This window comes from Neovison vison, chromosome 12, assembly GCF_020171115.1.
Source record: "Neovison vison isolate M4711 chromosome 12, ASM_NN_V1, whole genome shotgun sequence".
NCBI lineage: Eukaryota > Metazoa > Chordata > Mammalia > Carnivora > Mustelidae > Neogale > Neogale vison.
Window position 1 is genome coordinate 29,071,929 of NC_058102.1, and position 22,320 is coordinate 29,094,248.

General features: G+C 36.7%; 1 protein-coding gene across 1 annotated transcript in view; it reads left to right on the forward strand.

Annotated features, from left to right (window-relative positions):
- The window catches only part of EPYC (epiphycan), a 34,412-nt gene extending 12,899 nt beyond the window's left edge, over positions 1–21,513 (forward strand). Inside the window, exons 2-6 of the mRNA XM_044227590.1 lie at positions 8,903–9,074; positions 14,110–14,268; positions 15,244–15,446; positions 16,713–16,808; positions 21,343–21,513. Of these exons, the coding sequence (XP_044083525.1) occupies positions 8,903–9,074; positions 14,110–14,268; positions 15,244–15,446; positions 16,713–16,808; positions 21,343–21,513 (801 nt within the window). The remainder of the gene's footprint in view (positions 1–8,902; positions 9,075–14,109; positions 14,269–15,243; positions 15,447–16,712; positions 16,809–21,342) is intronic.
- Positions 21,514–22,320: the final 807 nt, after the last annotated feature.

The following is a 22,320-nucleotide window of genomic DNA, read 5'->3' on the forward strand; positions in this document are numbered from 1 at the left end:
ATATCACGCCAGTCTCTCTGCTCACATTCAATGTGGGTTTTAACGAAGTATAGGGTATGGTTGAAAATATGGATTATGACTCCATAATACATAATATGTATTATGACTCACATGAACATATATGAGAAGGACAAAGAAAATATATAAGAAAAATATTGAGGCTGGATCAAATTTTCTTATGAGTGTGTTCTGGAGTTATAATATCAAAACTCTGATTTAATCAAAGACATAAATATGAATGAAATCAAATCCAGCACAATTAAGATAAAAATCCTTCCACTAAAACTATATTGACTCTCTAACATATATAAAGACATAAAGGAAGTTGAAGGGAATTGGTACATTTTGGTATTGAGAGAAAAAAAGTAGATCATAAAATCAAATATTTCAAGGCCAGTTAACTACCATTCAACAGCCTTCTACTGGCAAGATGATTCAGCCTTAGTAATAGCAAAAACTTACGGTCATCAACAAATTTAAAGATTCTGATCCCTTTAGAAACAGCTCTTCCTTTGCCTCATGCTATTAAAGAGCTGACTTACTTGAGTCCTTTGCTCTGGGTCTTCAGTTATCAATACTCTTTTGATCATAATTAGCTTCCCAAGTGAGACTACAGAGGCTACAGATAAAATATTGGTGACCGTAGAAGGATTCAGGTTAGATTTTGGGTTTAGTACAGTTTTGGGGTAATTCTGCCCCTAAAACATCAAGTCAGGTTTCTAAATTTGTAAAGTTTTGTAGGGCTTTACCACTGAAATTGGACAGTAGAAACAAATTAACATGCTAATTATCTCTTTCACAGGCATTTGACTTTAGCTGGTCCTCCCTGGGACATCCTCTAAAAAATGCATGTTTCCCTATTTTAAATGTTGTTATTACCATCTGATAATATATACATCCTCCTTCTCATCATCATCACCAGGAGTGATAGCAATTTTATGCATAAAAGTTTTAGATACTAAAAGACATGGCTTGTTATGCTTCATGAACCAATAAAGTATGTATTAGGAGGAACAGTTTATTTTGTGTTGGAATAGGAAAGATTGAAACAAAAAAAAAAAATACCAAATTACTCCATCATTAAAAAAAAAAAAATTAGAGGTTATAAGCTTCCAAATCTCTTGGTTTTCAGTCCAACTTCTTGTTTCAATTACTGTGATTGACTCTCCCCCTACCCCTATCCTCATGAGATTACTGATTTCAGCCTACACTAAATTATCTTTCTGGCATTCTTACTTGGGGAACAAGGGCAGTAAGGGGGAAAGGAATGTGAACTGGCTTTGCTATTAGATAAGGTTCCTAAAGCCTTTGCCAAAGTTCTCTACCAATATTATTTGGAGACATTCAATTAGAACTAGATGATACATTTTGCGAGAACTAAGATATTGAAAATCTATTAAGTTTCTGGAGCCTAGCAAAATGATGGTGAATGGAGACCTCAATAAACCGGGATAAAACTGACTGAAGTAGAATTTTTCCTGGCAACTGAACCTGGAATATTGCCGCTTCCTGACAAAAAGGAAGGGAAATGAGAAAAATAAACATGTGAACAACAAAATACTGTGGTCCCAGAAGGGACACGGACTAGAGAAGGTAGGATTAAATGAAATCTTCAAATCATCAGCTTTTTTCTTTTGCATTAAAATTTTTCATTTTATTGCTTTATTTCATTTCATTGCATTAAATACAAAGAAGCATTACCAATTAGATTTATAAATTTATGATGAATCACCATCTATTAGGATAAATTTTTAAAAACATAAAAGAATTCACGTTTTCATAAATACCTCCTAGCAATATCAAATATTATGATTTTATGATTTCTGAAGTAAATAGAAATCCATTAACTAATTCTGATATTTGACATTTGCTTTTTATACATATTTATTAACTCTGATTTAATCTAGTTAATAAAATACTGAGCTTTAAAAATAAGTAAATTGGGGGTGCCTGGGTGGCTCAGTGGTTGGGCCTCTGCCTTTGTCTCAGGTCATGATCTCAGGGTCCTGGAATTGAGCCCCACATGGGACTCTCTGCTCAGTGGGGAGCCTGATTCCTCCTCTCTCTCTCTGCCTGCCTCTCTGCCTACTTGTGATCCCTCTCTCTCTGTCAAATAAATAAATAAAATATTTTTTAAAAAAGTAAATTGAAATAATGGTAAATTCACTCAAATGTGGGGTTATACTCTTTCAGTAAGTACTCCACCAAATAAGCAAGATCAAAGAAGAGTTGTTTGTAAAAAAAAAAGGAAATCAGGGAACAGAGTGACAAAAAAATAAGCATTTTTTTCTAGTGTCAATAATACATGCCAGGTAAATCAACCTAGTATTAAAGTATTAAAAATTGTTCCATCAGTGTGACTAAGAAATGGAAAAGAAAACAAAAATTGAAAAGATGTATATGAGGGCAAGTTATATTAGCAGCTGTAACAAACAATTTCAAAATCCCCATGGCTTTACACAATAAAAATTCGTATCTTGCTGACATGACTGTCCAATAAAGGCCAACAGGCTACAGTCCTCCAGGTAGTTATTCAGGCATTCAAACTTCTTTCATGCTAGAACTTCACCATCTTCACCTTGGGACTTCAAGGTCACACTGGTATCTTCTGTTGACAGACTGAGAAAGTATCCTTTCTCCTCACTTATTTGGACCAGATGTGCTGTGTTACTTCCTTTCCCATTCCGTTGGCTAAAACTGACCACATGACCTAAGCCAGCGTCAAAGAAAGTGGAAAATGTACTTGAGCTGAATGCCCAGGAGGAAAATGAAACTGTGGTGAATACTTGGGAGTTGTCTTAGCCATCATGTTTAACCAGACTAAAGTTTCATTCTGACATAATATTTATTTCCAACAAAAGTGAGAATTATAATAAATGCTACTCGAATGTTATAATCCACCTACATTGATGTTATATGATATTTTTCGTACATGTCAATATCAGGGGAAGACTGAATGACTGTCAAGTGCTCCCACAGGGCAATATGGCTTTGGTATGGTCTTCAGCATCCAGGATCAGTGACTGGCTAACATAATCAGTGATGATCAATTCGGACTGTAGGCTGATGAATGATGCCAAGAAAAAATTATATGAGGCTTAAAATCTGTACAAGAAAGTCCATTTATGAATTTATAATGTGAAGGCATTTCCCCGTGATGATAAGGCTCACTTCCATGATCTGGAACCCCTCTTTTTCAGAGTGCAAGTACCTAAGAAGCTAGATAATTCAGCAGAAATTGATTTGACTGGGTTAAATCATAATTAAGTAAACTAAACAGTCTTGTGGCAGCACTAATTAGATTCAAATCCTGGACTTAGTATTTAGAAATCATGTAACCTCTGACAATTTACTTGATCTTCCCATCCCTGGTCTCAGTTTACAAATCTATGAAATGCGCACAATTATTGCACCTTCTACAAAGAGTGATTCTGATAATTACATGTGAATCACTGGAAAGAACATAACAGATGCTCACATAGTGAATAGTCAATCCATGCTAGTTATTTTCATCTAGACCCTGAGGAGATCCAGTAAAACTTCTTTTGATACCAGAGATGATCTCTTTAGTGACTTTTGTGTATATTCAACAAATTTCATATTTCTATCTCCAAACAATGCTGATCATAAAAATAAACCATTCTTTCCTGAACTTTTTTTTTTTTTAGGCTGCCACCCTCTTCATTTTACTTTTTTCTTTCTTTAGCTATACTATTATCACAGGTAAGTCAAGAGTCAGGAAGCTGCTCCCAAAAGCTTGGGAGGAATGGGTGTGTGTGTGTGCATTTTTAAGGTCAGTTTTATATCACGAGAACAAGCTAAAGTCACTTCAGTTCTTGGGATGGAGACCTCACTATGACTCTATCCCAAAGCCTATTAGTATTTACACTAAAATCTGCTTTATTTTTTTATATGCTAATAGGAACAATTATATCTTCATCCTTAAGTGAATATCAAGGAGTCAACAAGGATCTCAGTGTATACATGTTTCACTTTCTTTTTCTTCATGGATTTACTGTATTGTCAATAAAGCTGATAAAAAGTAAAACAAGATTGGGGAAAAAAGATGAGAGGTATGGGATGAATTCTAAGCAGAACAACTTGTACATGGAAATGTCTTATAGAACAAGGACCATAACAAATTAAAGATGGCCAGTACAGCAGAAGAGCAAACTGACATGAAATGGAGGAAAGGGGACACTAGTCAGGTCAAGCCATGCAAGACCTTGTAAGTCAAAGAGTTTTGAATTTATTTTAGTAATCATAGCAAACATAAAATAAAAAATAGCAAAAATAAAAAGAGCAAATAATAGTAAATTTCCATGGTACTTACTATATAAACATTTTCATCCTAACACAGCTGTACTATCTACTATGCATACCAGAATTCTATAGATAGAAAAACTGAGGCTCATAAGATAAAGTAACTCACCCAAAGTCTCAGAGGTAAGCTAGAGTCAAGCTCACCTCCTCAGCACCCTTCCACTTAACCAGTATGTTTCTGTGCTCCTGCATGGCACTGTTCTTGTGACTATTAAGAGTAAATATTCATTTAAGGATTTTTTTTTAAGATTTTATTTATTTTAACAGACAGAAATCACAGGTAGGCAGAGAGGCAGGCAGAGAGAGAGGAAAGGAAGCAGGCTCCATGCTGAGCAGAGAGCCCGACTCGGGGCTTGATCCCAGGACCCCGGGATCATGACCTGAGCCGAAGGCAGAGGCTTTAACCCACTGAGCCACCCAGGTGCCCCTCATTTAAGGATTTTAAGCAGAGTTTGGCATGGTCAGCTTTGTCTTTTTAAGAACTTATTCTCATTACAGAGTGAATATATAGCGGAGGAGGCGACAACTTCCTGTCAGTCAACTATTGTTGTATTCCCAGGATAGTGACTTACATTACGGTTATGGTGGTGGACACAGAGAGAAAAAAAAAAAAAAGTATTGATAGATGTTTGAAAATAATACTGACAGGTAAAGTGAACATAATGATCCTAATTTAAGTGTAATGCTTGGCACATTCTTTCTGGTTGATTAGATCATTATAAAGACTGGCAAACCTTCCATTTACATCATTTACAATTTCATTCACAACATTTACAATTTCACTCTTTCATTCAGTGATCTTTGCATTCATTCACGGAGGTAGTTATCAAATCTGAGTATCCTGAACTCTTTTGTAACTTTCTTTCTATCATGCATATGTGACATTTTCATAAAGTTCCTCATTGGAAATTCAGCAGCCAATTAAGTGCTGAGATCAAAAGGTATCAAAATATTAGGAAAAAACACACACAGTATGTTTTATTAGTCGGAACACATTCTTAGCCACAGCGAATGGCTTGTGACCATCCTCAACTGGTAAGGAACATGTTCAATAAGAACTCAGGACTGACAGGGTTCCCTGGCAAGGGAAGGCAGTCAGGAAGAAGTATGACTGTTGTTTCCAAATGCACTATTTTTTTTTTCATAGTTTTATTCTGAAATTAAGACAAACATATTAAGTAGACCCCGTGGGAGCAATATAGTCCTACAGGTCATTTAGATGTGCTTTTTGCTAAGAGACAAATGGATTTGATTAAAATTATTTATAACCAAATGTTACCACTTAAAATGGTGCTGAGTAGAAAGGCTTTTGTAGAAAGGCTTTTCTGTGGATAACTCCTCTGATGATTAGAGAACGAACATCTCAAATCTTTTGCGGTATTCTTAACGATATAAATATTGCTGGTAAATCTCGGAACACATCATCTGCTACGAGGAAGGAAACTGAGTCATTTTTCTACTTAGAGTCCTGACGTCTCCAGGGAGCAGAGACTTAATCTAACACACCTGAGGGTCATGTCAACTCCTTTTTCCCTGAGATTGTGTTGGGATGCTGGATTACTTACATGGAGTCAAGGCTGTGTGGGTGCAGAGGCCGACGCAGCCCTGGGGACCCTTCCTGGCACTGTTACGCTCCAACCTGACATCTGCTGAAACTTCCCTCCTCCCAGATCACTGTCAGTTGGCTAAGCAACTGTCATCTCTGGTACAGACATCCTCTTTCATAAGCATGGAAAGTATGCCTAAATACAGTCCACCATGACATAAACTATCTCTAGCTCTAAAGCCCAGTGAAAAGGGGGTAGAAATTGACAACTTAGTACAAACCAGTCCACGCAGAGATGTGCACTGCTGGTCCCACATCGGGAAGACGATGCAAGCACAGGGATGGCTAAGTCCAAGACCGTAGGCAGGAGTGATCCTCTGTATTTACTGTGTTCGTAAAATTCAGGTAAATATAATTAAGAGGTTAAGACAGTTTAGTAGGGAACAGTTCAGAGTAAAACGAGGAAAAATAATGGAGGAAAGTACAGAAAGGAAGAATATTTATGTCGGAGCCTCGATTATATTTGCATTTGAGGGTTGCCTGTGGTAGCTTGAGGAAAAGGGGCAGGGATGTTTTCTGGCCATTTGTGTTTATTCCCAAATTTAGGTTTCGGTAGCGTAAGCATAAAAGTCAGCCACATGGACAGCCAGGTGCTCATGCTTCCCTGGCTTCCTTTCTCTGCATGCATTGCCTCACAACTTTGTATCACAGTATGGAAATTGTTAAAAGAAGAAAAAAAATGACAGAAGCCTAAACCATGTCTATTCAGTAGTGAGAATAAACGTGTCTACAATGCAAAAGCTTCCCAGGAACAGCATTTTGAGTGTATAGTTCTGGGATTTTGCTGAGCTGCAAAAGCGCTCCTTTCCCTAGGTCTTCAAAATTGTTCAACATTCACATTTTATTAGCAAGGAAGCATGAACAAAACAGGTTCCGATAGACACAAAAGCTGTTTTTGCCTCATTATACTGGATGACAAGTGAGAGCTTACAGCTTCACGTCAGATGAGTGGAAAAACAATTATCTGTAGAAAGTATGTGCAAACATTTTTCCTGCAAAGCTAAAGATTCAAGGCAACGTGTCTGGAATGTGTTTCTCCCTTTAGGCTCCCTCCCTTCCATGAAACATCTGTCTCAATTTCCGCTCTTCCTGGAGCCTCCTTTTGGTCTCTGCAGGTCTATTCCTTCTAAATCTGCTTCATTCTGATCCTGCAGATGGAAACCGTATGTCTCCTTGATTAAGGAAGTATGCCCAATCTTCTCAAGTGGAGATTCCTGGCCAAGTTTTACAAAATCTTTGTGTATGGCTTCCTAATGCACCAAAGACAGTATGAGTTGTTTTTGTTTGATTTCATGCTTTAAGTACATTTAAAGTGAACATGAACACATTTGTGATTCTTATCAATAAAATCTCTAAAATTAAATGTGAAATGTATATATTCTGTGAAATAGATATATTCTGCACAAGCAATTTTTAAATTATATTTAAGAAGTACTTGTTGATCACCTATCATGCTACAGATTTGAGTTACAAAGATAAAACATGTAACTTAGAGTGTACCAACTAGTGGGCTTGGATAGGCAGAAAACTGATGGTGTCATTTCAATACAGTGTAGGAAAGGCAGAAGTGGGGATACCCTACAGAAACACAGAAAGAGACACAATTCAAAAGTGTGAACTGACAAAATAGTTTAGTGTTCCTTTAAAGGGATGATTTTCGTTTGTGAAGCAATGTATTCAAATTTATGAAAAAAAATACTAAATAATAAACATATCTTTAAAATATTGTGATTGTCTAAAATATCTATCTAGAATACTCAGAAAATATCTGCCCTAGTTATGTATTTATTTTACACATAAAAGTAATACCGTGCATGTCATTTTGACATTAAAGTTAGAAAGTAATTTGTGTGTGTGTGCGCGTGTGTGTGTGTGTGCATGTGTGTGTTTGCTTGTTTAATACATGCAAATAAAGAAGGGTGGAAAGAATCAAGCAGCCCTATCAGGGCTGAAAAAGGAGAATCTGGGATTTCTGGGGCTTCCATGAAGAAAGTATGTGCCCAATAGTGGGCGCTGCCTGTTGCCAACTATCTTGAACAGATTTCCTGCTTAAAGTGACAAAGTTGTACATACAGAGGAACAGACATTGAGGCATGGGAAAGGATTTGAGAGTAAGGAGTTATTCTAAATGCAAACAGTGCTGCTAAGAGCAGTTACTCATCACCCAAAATATGCAAGAAGAGAAAACCAAGTATTATCTAAGAAAAATATTTGAGCATCTTTTTTTTTCCATTTTAGTAAGTTCCCTCTATTGTCAAAGCTCTCGAAAAGGTCAATGTAACAAACTCAGATATTGTCGGTAATACCTGTTACTCACATCATAATCAAATCTATAGTTTTCATAACTCCATATATATTTTTCTTTTGGTAGACATGATACTTTACAGTAAAACAACTGGAGAAGTGTAAACTGTAAAACAAACAGATGAACAAACAAGCCCAGAATATTTGAATCTAGGAAAACAAGGATTATAACCACTGGAGCATACACCTTAATTTCTTAATGATTATTATCTTCAAAGGGAATGGAATCTGGACTTCAGGGTGAAGGGGAGTTTGGGATTTTATTCTGCACACTTCTGGATTAATTTGAATCTTCGCCAGCAATAATGCATTCTTGCAATGCTATGTATTTAGAAAACAATAAATGAGGCTTTTAAAAAATGAATAAACATGTGAAAACGTTTGAAAGAGCAGGATGACCAAAAAAACCCACCAAAAACCTAAAACCAAAAAACCATGGGCATTGGAAATTATTACTAAGATTTGAAAACCAAATTAATTAAAACCAACAGTAACTAGAACCACATGTGTGTGGTTCATGTCTCAGCCAGGCGAGACGACCCTGCAGTGTCGCATTTCAGAACACCAGCGACCTCTTGCGGCAAAAATGGATATGTGTAAAATTTGTGTCGTGCCCCATAGTGTGGGTGATTAAGAAGGCTGCCTGATGAAATTCTGTTTCTTTTTCAGTTTGAAACAGCCACAGTGATGCCTTCTGGGAACAGAGAGCTCCTCACCCCACCCCCACCGCCGGATGAGGCTGAAGAGGAGGAAGAAGAGGAGTCCACCCCCAGACTGATCGATGGCTCCTCTCCACAGGAGCCTGAATTCACCGGGGTTCTGGGCCCACACACCAATGAAGGTCAGGTCCATCATGGGTGATCTGAATTAAGTCCACTTGGTCATACCTCAAAGCTGCCAACTCCAATGCCACAGGCAACCCACATGACCCACAGGGAAAGTTTTGCCATAGGCTGGGTTTGAAGCAGGAGATACACATATATTTTATATTCAAATATTAAACAATTTTAAGAATTCAGCTTTGGCATGATGGAAATTACCAAATAACCAAAGATTTGGGACAAAACTATTTATTTAGCATCATTACTCTAAACCGTTAGTGATAGAATGCATTTCTAGAACAAAGAATCCACTACATGTTAGAGCAAGATGAGAATTCAGGTCTGACAGAGCAGGCCACAGCAGTTTAGGGGGATAAGGTGGTGGTGGCTGATGGTGATGACAGCAATAGTAATAATATTTTACACTGACTGGGCACAGGCGATCTGTGGGTCACAATGCTTGCCTCACATTCTCTCATTTGACTACAACCTCCATGTAAAGGTCGTAGGTCTTCCTTATTGAGGAAACGAGCTCAAAAAAATGGTAGGAACTTGTCAAGAGATCTCATAGCTGTTATTGCACACTTTGGATTTTTTTTTTTTTTTTAAGATTTTATTTATTTATTTGACAGACAGAGATCACAAGTAGGCAGAGAGGCAGGCAGAGAAAGAGGGGGAAGCAGACTCCTTGCTGGGGAGAAAACCTGATGTGGGGCTTGATCTCAGGACCCTAAAGGCTGAAGGCAGAAGGTTTAACCCACTGAGCCACCCAGATGCCCCTCAAGCGAGCCTGTTCTGATTCTTGTCTGTGTACTTATTGGAACATGGGCTTCTTCTCATTCAGTCCTTGGGAGAAGCCGAGTGGAAAGCATTCCGTAACACTGGACTGTATTTTGTACAGCCTGAAGGTGATCTAAACCAGAGCCTTTTAGTTAATGAGGAAGAGTTCCTGTTGCTAAATACAATTCTATGATCTGTCTATATTTCTTGTTAGAATGTGTCCATGTCATCCTTGGGGGCATTCAGACGGACTCGCACCAGAAGTCTTTCCCACATGGAGAATGGCAGAACGAGGGGGTGTAGAAAAATGAGTAGAATTCCCATTGCAAAAGTATATGAGTATAGAGTTGGAGGGTCTCTGTACCTCTAAGTTCTGGAGACATAACACTTATCTTAAAACGACTACTGTTATCATGGATATTTTTGTCTAGTACAGGGACACAGACATGCAAACAAATGTGGAAGCAATAATGTGTTCCAAGTCATACAACAAACTCTGTACAGAGCATACTGAGAGAACAAGAGAGGGAAGTCACTCAAATGCCAGCTTTGGGACTTCCTGGATATGCAGTCTGGATCAAGCCATGCAATACTTTTTGTCTTGGTTTCCTTACTTAAAACATGGGATGATAAATAATAGATCTTACTTCATGGAATTGTTGTAAGAATTAAATGAATGAATCTTGTGCCTGACCCATCGTGAACATAATAAATGTTAGTTATTCTCCTAACTCTGTTATTGAGAGAAGAGTTTATTTTTCTACTCTCAACAGATGTTTCAGTGTACAATACAGTTTTGTTAACTCTAGGCATTATGTTGGACAGCAGATCTCCAGAACCTAATCGTTTTGCATAACTGAAACTTCACAGCTGTTGACCAACAACACCTCATCGCTCTCCACCAGCCCCTGGTAACCCCCCATCTACTCTCTGCATCTACCAGTCTTTAATTGTTTACCAATAAGTAATGTAAAAAGTTGGCTTTTGTAAAATGCTGTGGATATGCCAACCACTAAAGTGTTTTATGTATATGAACTCTTTGAAGAGTCGGAATGATACTACGTATTAGGTATTGTTGTTTCCACTTTACAATAGAAAGCTAAAACCCTAACATAGTGTAAAAGTTGTCGAAGATCATTGAGGTGGTACATAGTGGTGTTGAAATGTGAAGAGAGACCACTAAACTCTAAGCCAGTATCTCTGAAGAATACATCATATTCTTTCCACATAGTAACTATTCTAGGGAGTAGAACACTCTCCAAATAAACCCCAGGAGATGCACACACAATCGAAGGAGTACCCAGAAGAAAGTTTCCAATAGGGAAAGTAAATATATCTAGAACATGATTTACTTTTAAGCAATTTCAGATCCTTCAAAAGTTGACTATCTGGCATCATTACCCATATACTCAGGTCTTTCAGCCAAGCCAAACACAACAGAAAAATATAATGCCTAATCTTTTCAAAAACTTTTGTCAAAACTATGGCTCAAGAATGTCAGCTTTGAAACTATACAAAACATCTATGACTTTGGGGAGGTGGGGAGTTATCCCCGAAGTACAGTGAGGGTGAGTAATGAAGTTAAAACTTTAATTAACGTTTTCATTTCCACAGGCTAAGCATCACCAGAAATTCTAACTTTAAAATTAAATTTAAATCTTTTTTTTTAAGATTTTATTTATTTATTTGACAGATCGAGATCACAAGTAGGCAGAGAGGTAGGCAGGCAGAGAGGAGGAAGCAGGCTCCCTGCTGAACAGAGAGCCCAATGCAGGGCTTGATCCCAGGACCCTGAGATCATGACCCGAGCCAAAGGCAGAGGCTTTAACTCACTGAGCCACCCAGGTGCCCCCAAATTTAAATCTTTTTAATAAAGATTTTCTTTATTCACTTGAGAGAGAGAGTGAGCACCAAGAGAGAGCAAGAGAGCATGAGTAGGGGGAGCAGGATAAGCAGATTCCTCACTGAGCAGGGAGCCAGATGTGGGGCTCTCAATCCCAGGACCCTGAGATCAGGACCTGAGCCAAAGGCAGATGCTTAACCTACTGAGCCAACCAGGTGCCCTTAAATTTAAGTCTTATATACTGAACAAAGTTAAATAGCTTGGAACGAAATAGTAAATCATTAGTAATCAAAATATCATTTTTTATGATTAATATAGATTTCTAAAAACAATATTCTGAAGCCATATAAAGTAGACGTGGGTTATGAGTGGAAGAAAAGAGAATTAAATTATAACTGGTGTGAATATATACACATATATATGTATATAGCATATACCTATATAGTATGAATTATCCTAAGCAATTATTGCTAAAGCAAAGCCATGAATACATAGAAGACTCAAATGCTTTACTTTTTAAAATTTTATAAGTGGCAACTATTAATTTATAATCATTTGAAAAATCGGTTAAATACTTTATAGCTTCCCCTTAAATTGTCTTTCTCAGATTACCAGTATTAAAATAGTTTTCATTCCTGAAGCTGTTATTGTGATTAACTTTCCTACTTAATGACAGCAAAAAGACCTTCGTAAGCACATTACTGGTTCTTGATCACAAACCACAAGTGGATCCTGTTCACTCAATTTACACACTGCCAATATATCTCCTTAGGCCTATCACCATCCCCCTCTCTTTCTTCACAAACATCTCAACAGCATTGTCTATATTTGCCCTAACTATCTCTGCACCCCCTACTCCCCTCTTCAACTGGCAGTTAATCTGGCTTCCAGCCCCCTCACTCCGCAGCTCTTAGAGAAGTTGCCTATAACCACCCCAATGACTAATCCAAGAGATACTTTCAGTCCTAAACTTACCTGACATCTCAGCAGCCGTTAGAAGGTTTTTTTTTTTTTAAGATTTTATTTATTTATTTGAGAGAGAGACAGTGAGAGAGAGCATGAGTGAGGAGAAGGTCAGAGGGAGAAGCAGACTCCCCGTGGAGCTGGGAGCCTGATGCGGGACTCGATCCCGGGACTCCGGGATCATGACCTGAGCCGAAGGCAGCCGTCCAACCAACTGAGCCACCCAGGTGTCCCCGGTGAGAAGGTTATCTATTCCCTTTTCCTTCTCCCTCTCCATCTGGCCTCCAATACATCTTCCCATTCTCTTTTCTTCCTTTCCTTCTGGTCATTGCTTTTCTTTCTTCCTTCGAAGCTCACTGTCCTCTGCAGGACCGCTAAACAGAGAGTGAAGGAGAGTGTATGTGCGTGCGTGTGCGCGCGGTAGAGACCAACCGAGATACTAAGATAGAACCCAGCCTTACAAATGTCTTTTGATCTCTTGCCTTTTCGCTATGACATCATGACCGCAGCCAAGCAGGCGTCATCTTTGAACCAGGTAACAACTCATCTCCACTCTGTCCACTGGCCCTCCCTCGGTCCTCTACCATACCTTCAAGCCGAGTGATTTCCTAATACGCAAATCTGATCACAAAATACCCTGCCCATCCTTAGGATAAGATGCGACATCTGTAATAACAGCCGATAAGGCCTCTGGATGGTATGTCCCATACATTTCAATGTTCTCTGTGCTATAGCCGCATGGGCCATCTTTTAGTCCTTCCAAAGGGAAGGGCCTTGGCCCGTGCTGTTTCCTCTACCTGTGCACTCTTCACTCCCAATGGGAAGTACATGGTCAGCTGCTGTTCCTGCAGATCCTAACTCAGTTATCACCGCCTCAGAGAACCATGACTGTCAGACCGAGTCAAATTCCCCTATTTTATGCTCATTATTTCATGACATTTTGCAGATTTATCATTTTATTGTGTGATTCACATTTATCTTTCATAGAAGGTCGTAAAATAGAATTGCGTCTCCTTAGAAAGGATTCAATACTTACATATTGAGTGAATTCATATAAAGGATTATTACCCTTTTTCTCGAAGCAGATTGTTTCAGTGGGGTGTTTAAATATTGAACCAAAGACCTAATAAAAATACTACGTGTGATGTTTTAACTTTACAAAAACCAGTCTTAATATTTATATTTGAAAAGAGAATTTCTAATGAGTATAAAAGCCACAACCACACTATAGCCACTGGGTCATTTAAAATAAAATTTAAAACAGTACAAAGAATGTACTAGTTGTTATGGCTGCTTTAATTGGTACATTTGATTTTAATCTCCATTTATAGAAAACTATATAAGAAAATATGAAATATACCTGGATGGTCTGTATGAGACTGTAAACTTATTTAACAAACATCTAATCACATTATCTCTTAGCAGCTGTTTTTGTTACTTACATGTAATTATTTGCCTCTACCTTTTAGACTTTCCAACCTGCCTTCTGTGTACTTGTATAAGTACCACTGTATACTGTGATGACCGTGAACTTGATGCTATCCCTCCGCTGCCCAGGAACACTGCTTATTTCTATTCCCGCTTCAACAGAATTAAAAAGATCAACAAAAATGATTTTGCAAGCCTAAGTATGGACGACAGCACTAATCTTCTTGTCTTCTTTACAGACTTTCCTAAAATTGTTGCACTACAAAATGAAACTTGAATATGAAAATATGGCTCATAAATCAACTATCTTTTCCTTATTTAAATATTTGAAGGTTTGCTTTAATTATGTGGGGAAAAAATGAGGAAGAGTGAAAGGTCTTTAAGAAACTATATATTTTCAAATAAAATTTTCAAGAAATAGAATCATAAATATGTATATTTTATAGACTAGATCTCATTATCATGTCATGACATTGAGTAAAATGTTGTGGTCATATAATACTAGGATTTGGGTTGTTTGAATAACTTCCATTAAGGCACAACTGCTTTATGATCGATGCCTACAAGCCTACATTCTGACTTTATAATTGTTGCGAACTTCGAAGAATTTTGGAACTTGTCTTTATAAACTGTTTCAATCATTTGAAAATCTCTTTTGAACGCCTTTGTATTTTAATGCTAATGTATCTATAACGATGAGAAAAAATAGCAATCTGTCATTACTGAGGAAAACCTTTTAAATAGAAAAATCTAGACAAAGCTTATGAAGACTTCAGGGAAAAGACCAGATAAATATGTGTCAATACCATTGTTAAAATTAAGCTTTCTTACAAGTATATAAATATGTAGAGTATTGGGAGGAAACAATTACATTTTTTTTAGGTGTTTTTTTTTTTAATTTACTGGTACAAATTTTACTTTAAGAAATTCCATTTTTTGGAATGCATATTCTGAAGTATAACATTGAGAATCTTGTTTTGCTGGTTGAGATTTCCATAAAGGAAACAATTACATTTTTATATAAAGTAGTTAGAAACAATTATTTCATTAGTTGTCTATTGCTAGTTCACTTCATATTTCTGTTTGCTGTCATGTGGGAAAATTTGTCGTCGTACTTTTATGTGAACAAAACATATTTAAGAGTATTTAACCACCTCCTTCATTTTTCCTTCTAGATGATTTAAGAAGGATCGATTTGACATCAAATCTAATATCTGAAATTGATGAGGAAGCATTCAGAAAGCTACCTCGCCTCCGGGAGCTTGTCCTGCGTGACAATAAAATAAGGCAGCTCCCCGAACTGCCAAACACTTTGACATTTATCGATATCAGCAGCAATAGGCTGGGAAGGAAAGGAATAAAGCAAGAAGCATTTAAAGTGAGTTTTAAGTCTGGATATGGAAGTTTCTCATCCTTCTAGCCCATTTGTCATCCAATGACTAGCATTTTTATTGCCCTAAGTAGATTCAATTTGATGAGATTTTTACCTCCTAAAATAAACTACACCAAGCTTTTGGGAAATACTGCGTTTTGCTAAGTTCTGAGGCTGGTGGAACCAGAGGGACGGAGAGCCGAGCTTGCATGAGGACTCTAGAGCCTCTGGAAACGGGGTCAGCCAGGCCATTTGTACTTTCTAAGAACTCCACTCAAGACCAATATTTTGTGTGGCTTAAAGGACAACTACCTGTGCAGGGTGTGGGTGATGCCTTGAGGTAGAAGTCCATTACATGACCTTGCAAAAAAGATGGATTTGGTTAATCTTAGAAATTTTGTTTTCTAAGTGAAGAAAGCACATTTGGGGCCAGAGGGTCTTGCTTAGAGTAATAACAGCACAGGGCCTGAGAACACTCACCAATGAGCTCTCTTACCCACTCTTACTGTATTCAAGCTGCTCTTCTAAACTCCGATAAACAAATTTAAAATCCTGTTTGAAGGGACACGGGGAGAGTGCAGAGGGCGGTGTGGACCCATTATTGCCGAGCAAGGGCCGAAGTCCTGTTTCTCCACCAGCTCTCCTGTAACCCTGGTTGGCAAGGGAGCTAGGACACCTCACTGTAGCCGGCCGAGGGTCAAAGTTCAGTCTCCCCATTCAGCTTTTGTTGGCATGGGTGGTGGTGAGTCATGGTTTGTTCTGTGGTGTTTGTCTAGAGTAGACCTATTATTGTCTAAATTTTGTTTGTTTGTTTGTTTGTTTGTTTTTTCTTGCTAGGCTGTCCTTTTCTTAGTACTTGTACTAGAGAGAACAGGACTTTGTTGGAGAGAAACTCTTTTCTCTGTCCCTGTAACACAAAGGCCATTCTTCCTCTGCCTCACCTAGATCCTCAAAACCCCTCTGCAGAATGTCTCCCATGGGAAGACACTGCCTTGCTTAAACAGAGAAAGTGAGAGTGGGCAAAGCAAGGTTCTTTGTAAAGATTGAGAAGCTCTTTACATTTTCATCCAGAAATATTCGCTTACAGTTAATTTTTCCAAAACTCATTTGACTTATGTCTAGTCACCTGGGGAACTGATCTCCTTCGTCTTTGCAAAACAAGACCATGACAGGCGTGTGTTATTTTACAAATAGTTGCATGAACAGGGAATGGAAAACACAACTGCGGTGCTGCTAATTTCCACTAAGTCCCTACATTTGGAATGTTTACAGGATATGTCTGATCTCCATCACCTCTACCTCACTGATAACAATTTGGACCACATCCCTCTGCCACTCCCAGAAAACCTACGGGCCCTTCACCTCCAGGTAGGTTTCCACCAGTAACGAATGCCCAACAGCTCCATGGAAAACAAAAGTAAAGATGAAAAAGTCAGGACACAGAAAGTCTTTATAATGGTCTGTTGACACACTGTCACTATTTTTCTTCTTTTTCTCCTCTCTCTCTCTCTCTCAATTGGAGCGCAAGGTCTTTATACATTCATGCCTCTGTCTATACTGATTTTTTTGATAATGACTTCAGTCTTTAAAGATGTTCAGTCTTTGTCAAATCATAATGCATCTTTCTGGCACCCAAAATTACTTTTGGAAAAAAAAAATACAAACAAAACTGAAAGTTTCATTTCTTGAAGAGATGTGTAAGATTTGGAAGTGGAAGAGAAAATGGGAGAAAGAGAAATCTAATTTATTTTCTAGCTTTCAGGAGAGAAAAAAATGTCAACTTTAGCTTTTAATTTTAAGTTTCATGTATTGAATTAAACTCAATCCTAGGGCATTCCTATCTGCTGAGAGATGACAGACTTCCATCTCTCTGGGTTAAGAAAATATGTTTCCAATGTATTTTTGTAATTCTGAATTAAATTTTATTACTATTGTCTGTGATAATATTGACCTTACAAAGTAACTGTGTCTCTGATGTTGTATTCAAACACAATGGGCTTGTGTATATAATACAACATTTAACTAGAAGTAAATAGCTCATATTCCCTATTTTGAGGCTTAAAATGGCATTAAGTATACCTTTAAACATCTCTCTTCTCATGATCACTTCATCAATATCCAGTATTAGCTGTTTTTAACTTATGTTGTCTTCAATATTTATTTTTAATGTTTATATAAAAATCCCCAATTGTGATTCATTTCAAAAAGTTTGTCAAAATACAGTACAGTAATTAAGAACGAATGCTCTGGCAAAAGCAGATTCCCTAGACTGAAATTCTACTTTTAATCCTTCTCCGAAGATTGGACAAAATATCTGAGCCTCCTTGTACCACAGTTTTAGTTTACAAAGTGAATGGTACAGTTATGGGAACATGATAAGGACTTATATGTAAGGCATAGTTATTATTAATGGTCCTTCAAAAGGAGTAGTACAGCACATAGGCACTAAAAACCTTTTATTCCTTATAGACACTTTGTAATGAGAAGACGGTTAAGCCATCAGAAAGATTCAATGATTATAAACATATATTTACCTAACAATGTATAATTATATATTCATTAACTATTATTACATTATTATATTAATGATTATAAACAATATGCCTCAAAATGTGTGAAGCATAAACTATCAGAATTGAAAGGAGAGATAAACAATTTAACAATAAGTTGGGGCTTCCAATACTCCACTTTCAATAATGGATAGAACAACCAGTCGTAAGATCAACTAGGAAATAGTTCAAGAACACCTTAAAAACACACACAAAAAACTAAACTTAACAGTCATCTATAGAGCATTCCACCCAATAATAGCAAGACATATATGGTTCTCAAGTGTTCAGTGAACATTTCCCAGGAAAGGTCATATACTAGGCCACAAAACTAGCCACAACAAATTGAAAAGAACTGAAATCAGGCAAAGTACTTTTCTGATTACAATGGAACTAAAATAGAAATTAGCCACAAAGAAAATTTGGAAAAGTCACAAATATGAAGATATTAAACAACACTTTCCCTAACAAGCAATGAGTCAAAAAAAGAAATCTAATAAATGATTTAGGCAATGTCGTAGGTAATAAAATCAACAAACAAATATTGTGTATGTATACACTACAAACGAACAATCTGAAAATGAAATTAAGAAAACAATTCTATTCATATTAATCACAAAATAATAAATCACCTAGGAATAATTTTAACAAAAAAAGTACAAGACTTGTAGACTGAATGCTACAATATTGTTGAAAGCTTCCTGCACAGCAAAGGAAACAATCAACAGAGAGAAGAGATAACCTATAAGTGGGAGATATACAAACCATACATTTGGTAAGGGGTTAATAGCAGAAATACATACAGAACTCAAATAACTCAACAAAAAAATCAATTAAAATATTGGCAAAGGACCTACGTAGACATTTCTTAAAAGAAAGCATAGAAGTAGCCAACCAGTATATGAAAAGATGTTCAGTGTCACTAATCATAAGGGAAATGCAAATCAAAACCAAAATGAGATGTCGTCTCACTACATAGCTATTATCAAAAAGACCAAAGATAACAAGGTTGACAAGGTTGTACCATTGGTGGGAATGTAAGGGGTATAGTCATTAAAGGAAATGGTATGGAGGGTCTTCAAAAAGTTCAACAGAACCACCAGATGATCCAGCCATCCCACTTCTGAATATATACCCAAGTGAAATGAATAACACTTATCAATGTCAGTATCTCAAAGAGACATCTGCAATCCCATGTTCACTGCAGCATTATTCACAGTTGCCAAGATATGGAAGCAAACCATGGGTCTATCAATGGGTGACTGGATAAAGAAATTGTGGTATATGTATACAACGGGATATTTTTCATTCTTTAAAAAAGAAAAACAATCTTAAAAGGAGAAGAAGTTCTGCTATTTGCAACAAGATGGGTGAGAACATTATGCTAAGTGAAATAAGCCAGACACAGATGGACACGTGTTGTAAGATCTCACTTATATGTGGAATCTAGAAAAGTCAAACTCAAAGAAGCAGAGAGTAGAATGGCAGTTGCCAGGACGTGGGGACTGGGGCATATGGGAACACGTTAGTCAAAGAATATAAAGTTTTAGTTATTTAAGGTGAATAAGTTCTGGAGATGAAATACAGCACAGTGACTATAGTTAAGAATACCTATTGTGGTCTTGAAATTTGTTGGGAATAGATCTTAAGCGTTCCTTTTTTTTTTTTTTTTTCAAATTTTTTTTTCAATTTTGATATTAAGTGTTCTTACCAGAAACACATGCAAAAGGAAACCATTGGAGGTGATGGAAGTGTTAATTAGCTTGATTGTGGTAATCATTTCACAATGTATACATATACATCAAAACATTATTCTATACTCCTTAAATGTATATAATTTTATCTGGGGAGAAAGGGATCTAAATAAAGGAAAGATAGTCCATATTAATGGTTTGAAAGATTTAATATTAAGATAGAAATAGGCCCCAAATTGATCTACAGATTTTTTTATATAGAAAGTCACAAGAAATCCACTAAATCATTTGAACTAATAAATGAGTTCAGCAATGTGGCAGGTTATAAAATTGATAACAAATGTCAGTTGTATTAAATACACTAGCCATGAACTAAACCACAATGAGATACCACCTTACACCTGCTTGGTCAGCTAAAATAAAAAAGACGGATGATTACAAGTGTTGGTTAGGATTCAGAGAAAATTGGAACACATACATTGTTGTAAGAATCTAAAATGGTGCGCCTACTTTGGAGAACTTTGACACTTCCTTGAAGTGTTAAACATAGAGTTAGTATAAACATAGAGTTAGTATAAACCCACAGTTCAACTCCCAGGAGAACTGAAAACATGTCAACACAAAACTTGTTTGCAAATGTTCATAAAAGCATTACTCATAAAAGCCAAAAGCAGAAAAAAATCCAAATTTCTATTGACAGATGAATGGATAAAAATGTGGCACATCCACACAATGGAATATTATCAGGCAATAAAATACAAAGTACTGATACATGATACAAAATATATAAACCTTGAAAATGCAGTTCTAAGTGAAAAGACCCAGTCACAGAAGATGAACTATGAGTCCATTTATAGAAAATATCTAAAATAAGAAAATCCATTTAAAAAAAGTAGATTTGAAGTCACCATGGGCTAAAGATAGGGGAAAATGGGAAGAGGGAATAACTGCTAATATGTGAGGGTTTAACATGTTCTTAAATTAAATTATGGCTAAAATGTTAATTAAAAATTTAAAAAATAATTAAATTATGATGATGGTTGTACAACTCTCTATCTTAAAAACCACTGAACTGTATACTTAAAATGAAGGAATTTTATGGTGTGTGAAATATACACAATAAAGGTATTTTTAAATACATCTTTCTGGGCCCTGCTTATCTTCCTGATAGTTGCTCACTTTCTTCCTCACTCCGCTTCAGCCATGTTGACTCTCTTCCCATTCTTGAACATTCCAAGGTAATTACTCAGATTGAACCATGGTCTTCTCTCCCCCTGCAATGCTCCTATCTTAGCTCTTTCCATGCCGGTGTGTTAGTCCATTCTCTGCTCCACTGCCATCTCTTTAAGATAACTTCCCACAGTTACCATTCTTCCTTCACAAGACCCATCAGTTTTAGAAATAGCTTTTTCTTTACCTCTGTTTTCTCACCTCCTTATCTTAACATTCCTACTACTCAATTGCAAGTGATTTAATCGTCAGTGATTTAATCCCCACAGCCTAGAAAGTACTCAAGTCATAATGGTCTCATAACATGCACTTTTGGATAAGAGAAGGAACAAAAGAATTAAAATGGGGTGAAGCCAAATGGACTGTGCTATTAATCAATAATAAGCATATGTTATATTTTGTGTTATCATTTATTGCCATCTCTTTTAGAATAACAACATCTTGGAGATGCATGAAGACACCTTCTGCAATGTTAAAAATTTAACTTATATTCGTAAGGCACTGGAGGATATTCGATTGGATGGAAACCCTATCAATCTCAGCAAAACTCCTCAAGCCTACCTGTGCCTACCTCGTTTGCCTATTGGAAGTCTTGTCTAATTTCAGATCATGGTTAGCATTATGACACTCACTATAACGGAACAATTCTTACTGCTCTCTTCAAAAACAGAAACTCAGCACGATACTTTCAAATTGTGTTCTAAAACATGGCGTACGACTGAAAGTTTTAAGGTATCATGACATTTAGCATGTTAAGCGAACACCAGGTGAGTCAGGAATAAAACCAAATGATGTACAGTAAGAGCAAAACTAAATGACAAATTAGTTTTGATTTCATAGATACTCTTGTATATCCCATATAACTTGCAAGTTTTAAGGATTTATTTCCCATATAATTTCAAGTTAAGTTTATAATAAAGAAAAAAAACCAAAATGAACACTTTAGGTGCATTGCCAAGATTTAGATGTTTTTTAAACTTTTCTATTCCTTTGTTTTTTTAACTAAAGTGTGTTTCTGTTTCCAAATTTATTCATGAGAATGAAGGAGACAATAAAATAATTTGAAATTTACAATGGCCTTGTGGGAAAATATTCATTATAATCACAACATGCAAATAATCATATTCGACAATATCACATATCTTCGGTTTTTGAAAAAATATTAAATTATGAACTTCAAAAAAATCATTTTTTCACCTTAAAGATCTCAGAACTCATTTTAGACCCTTGCTTAAATGGCAGTTTATTGCTATATCTCATAAGATGATGGTGCTGTAGAGGACCCTAGGCTTGTCTTATCACTCTAACACAACTAGATAACAATCAAATCATCCTATTGGTATATTTCTGTGCCTGTGAACAAGATAAAATTTAGAAAATGGAAAAGAGATGATGATATGATCACCA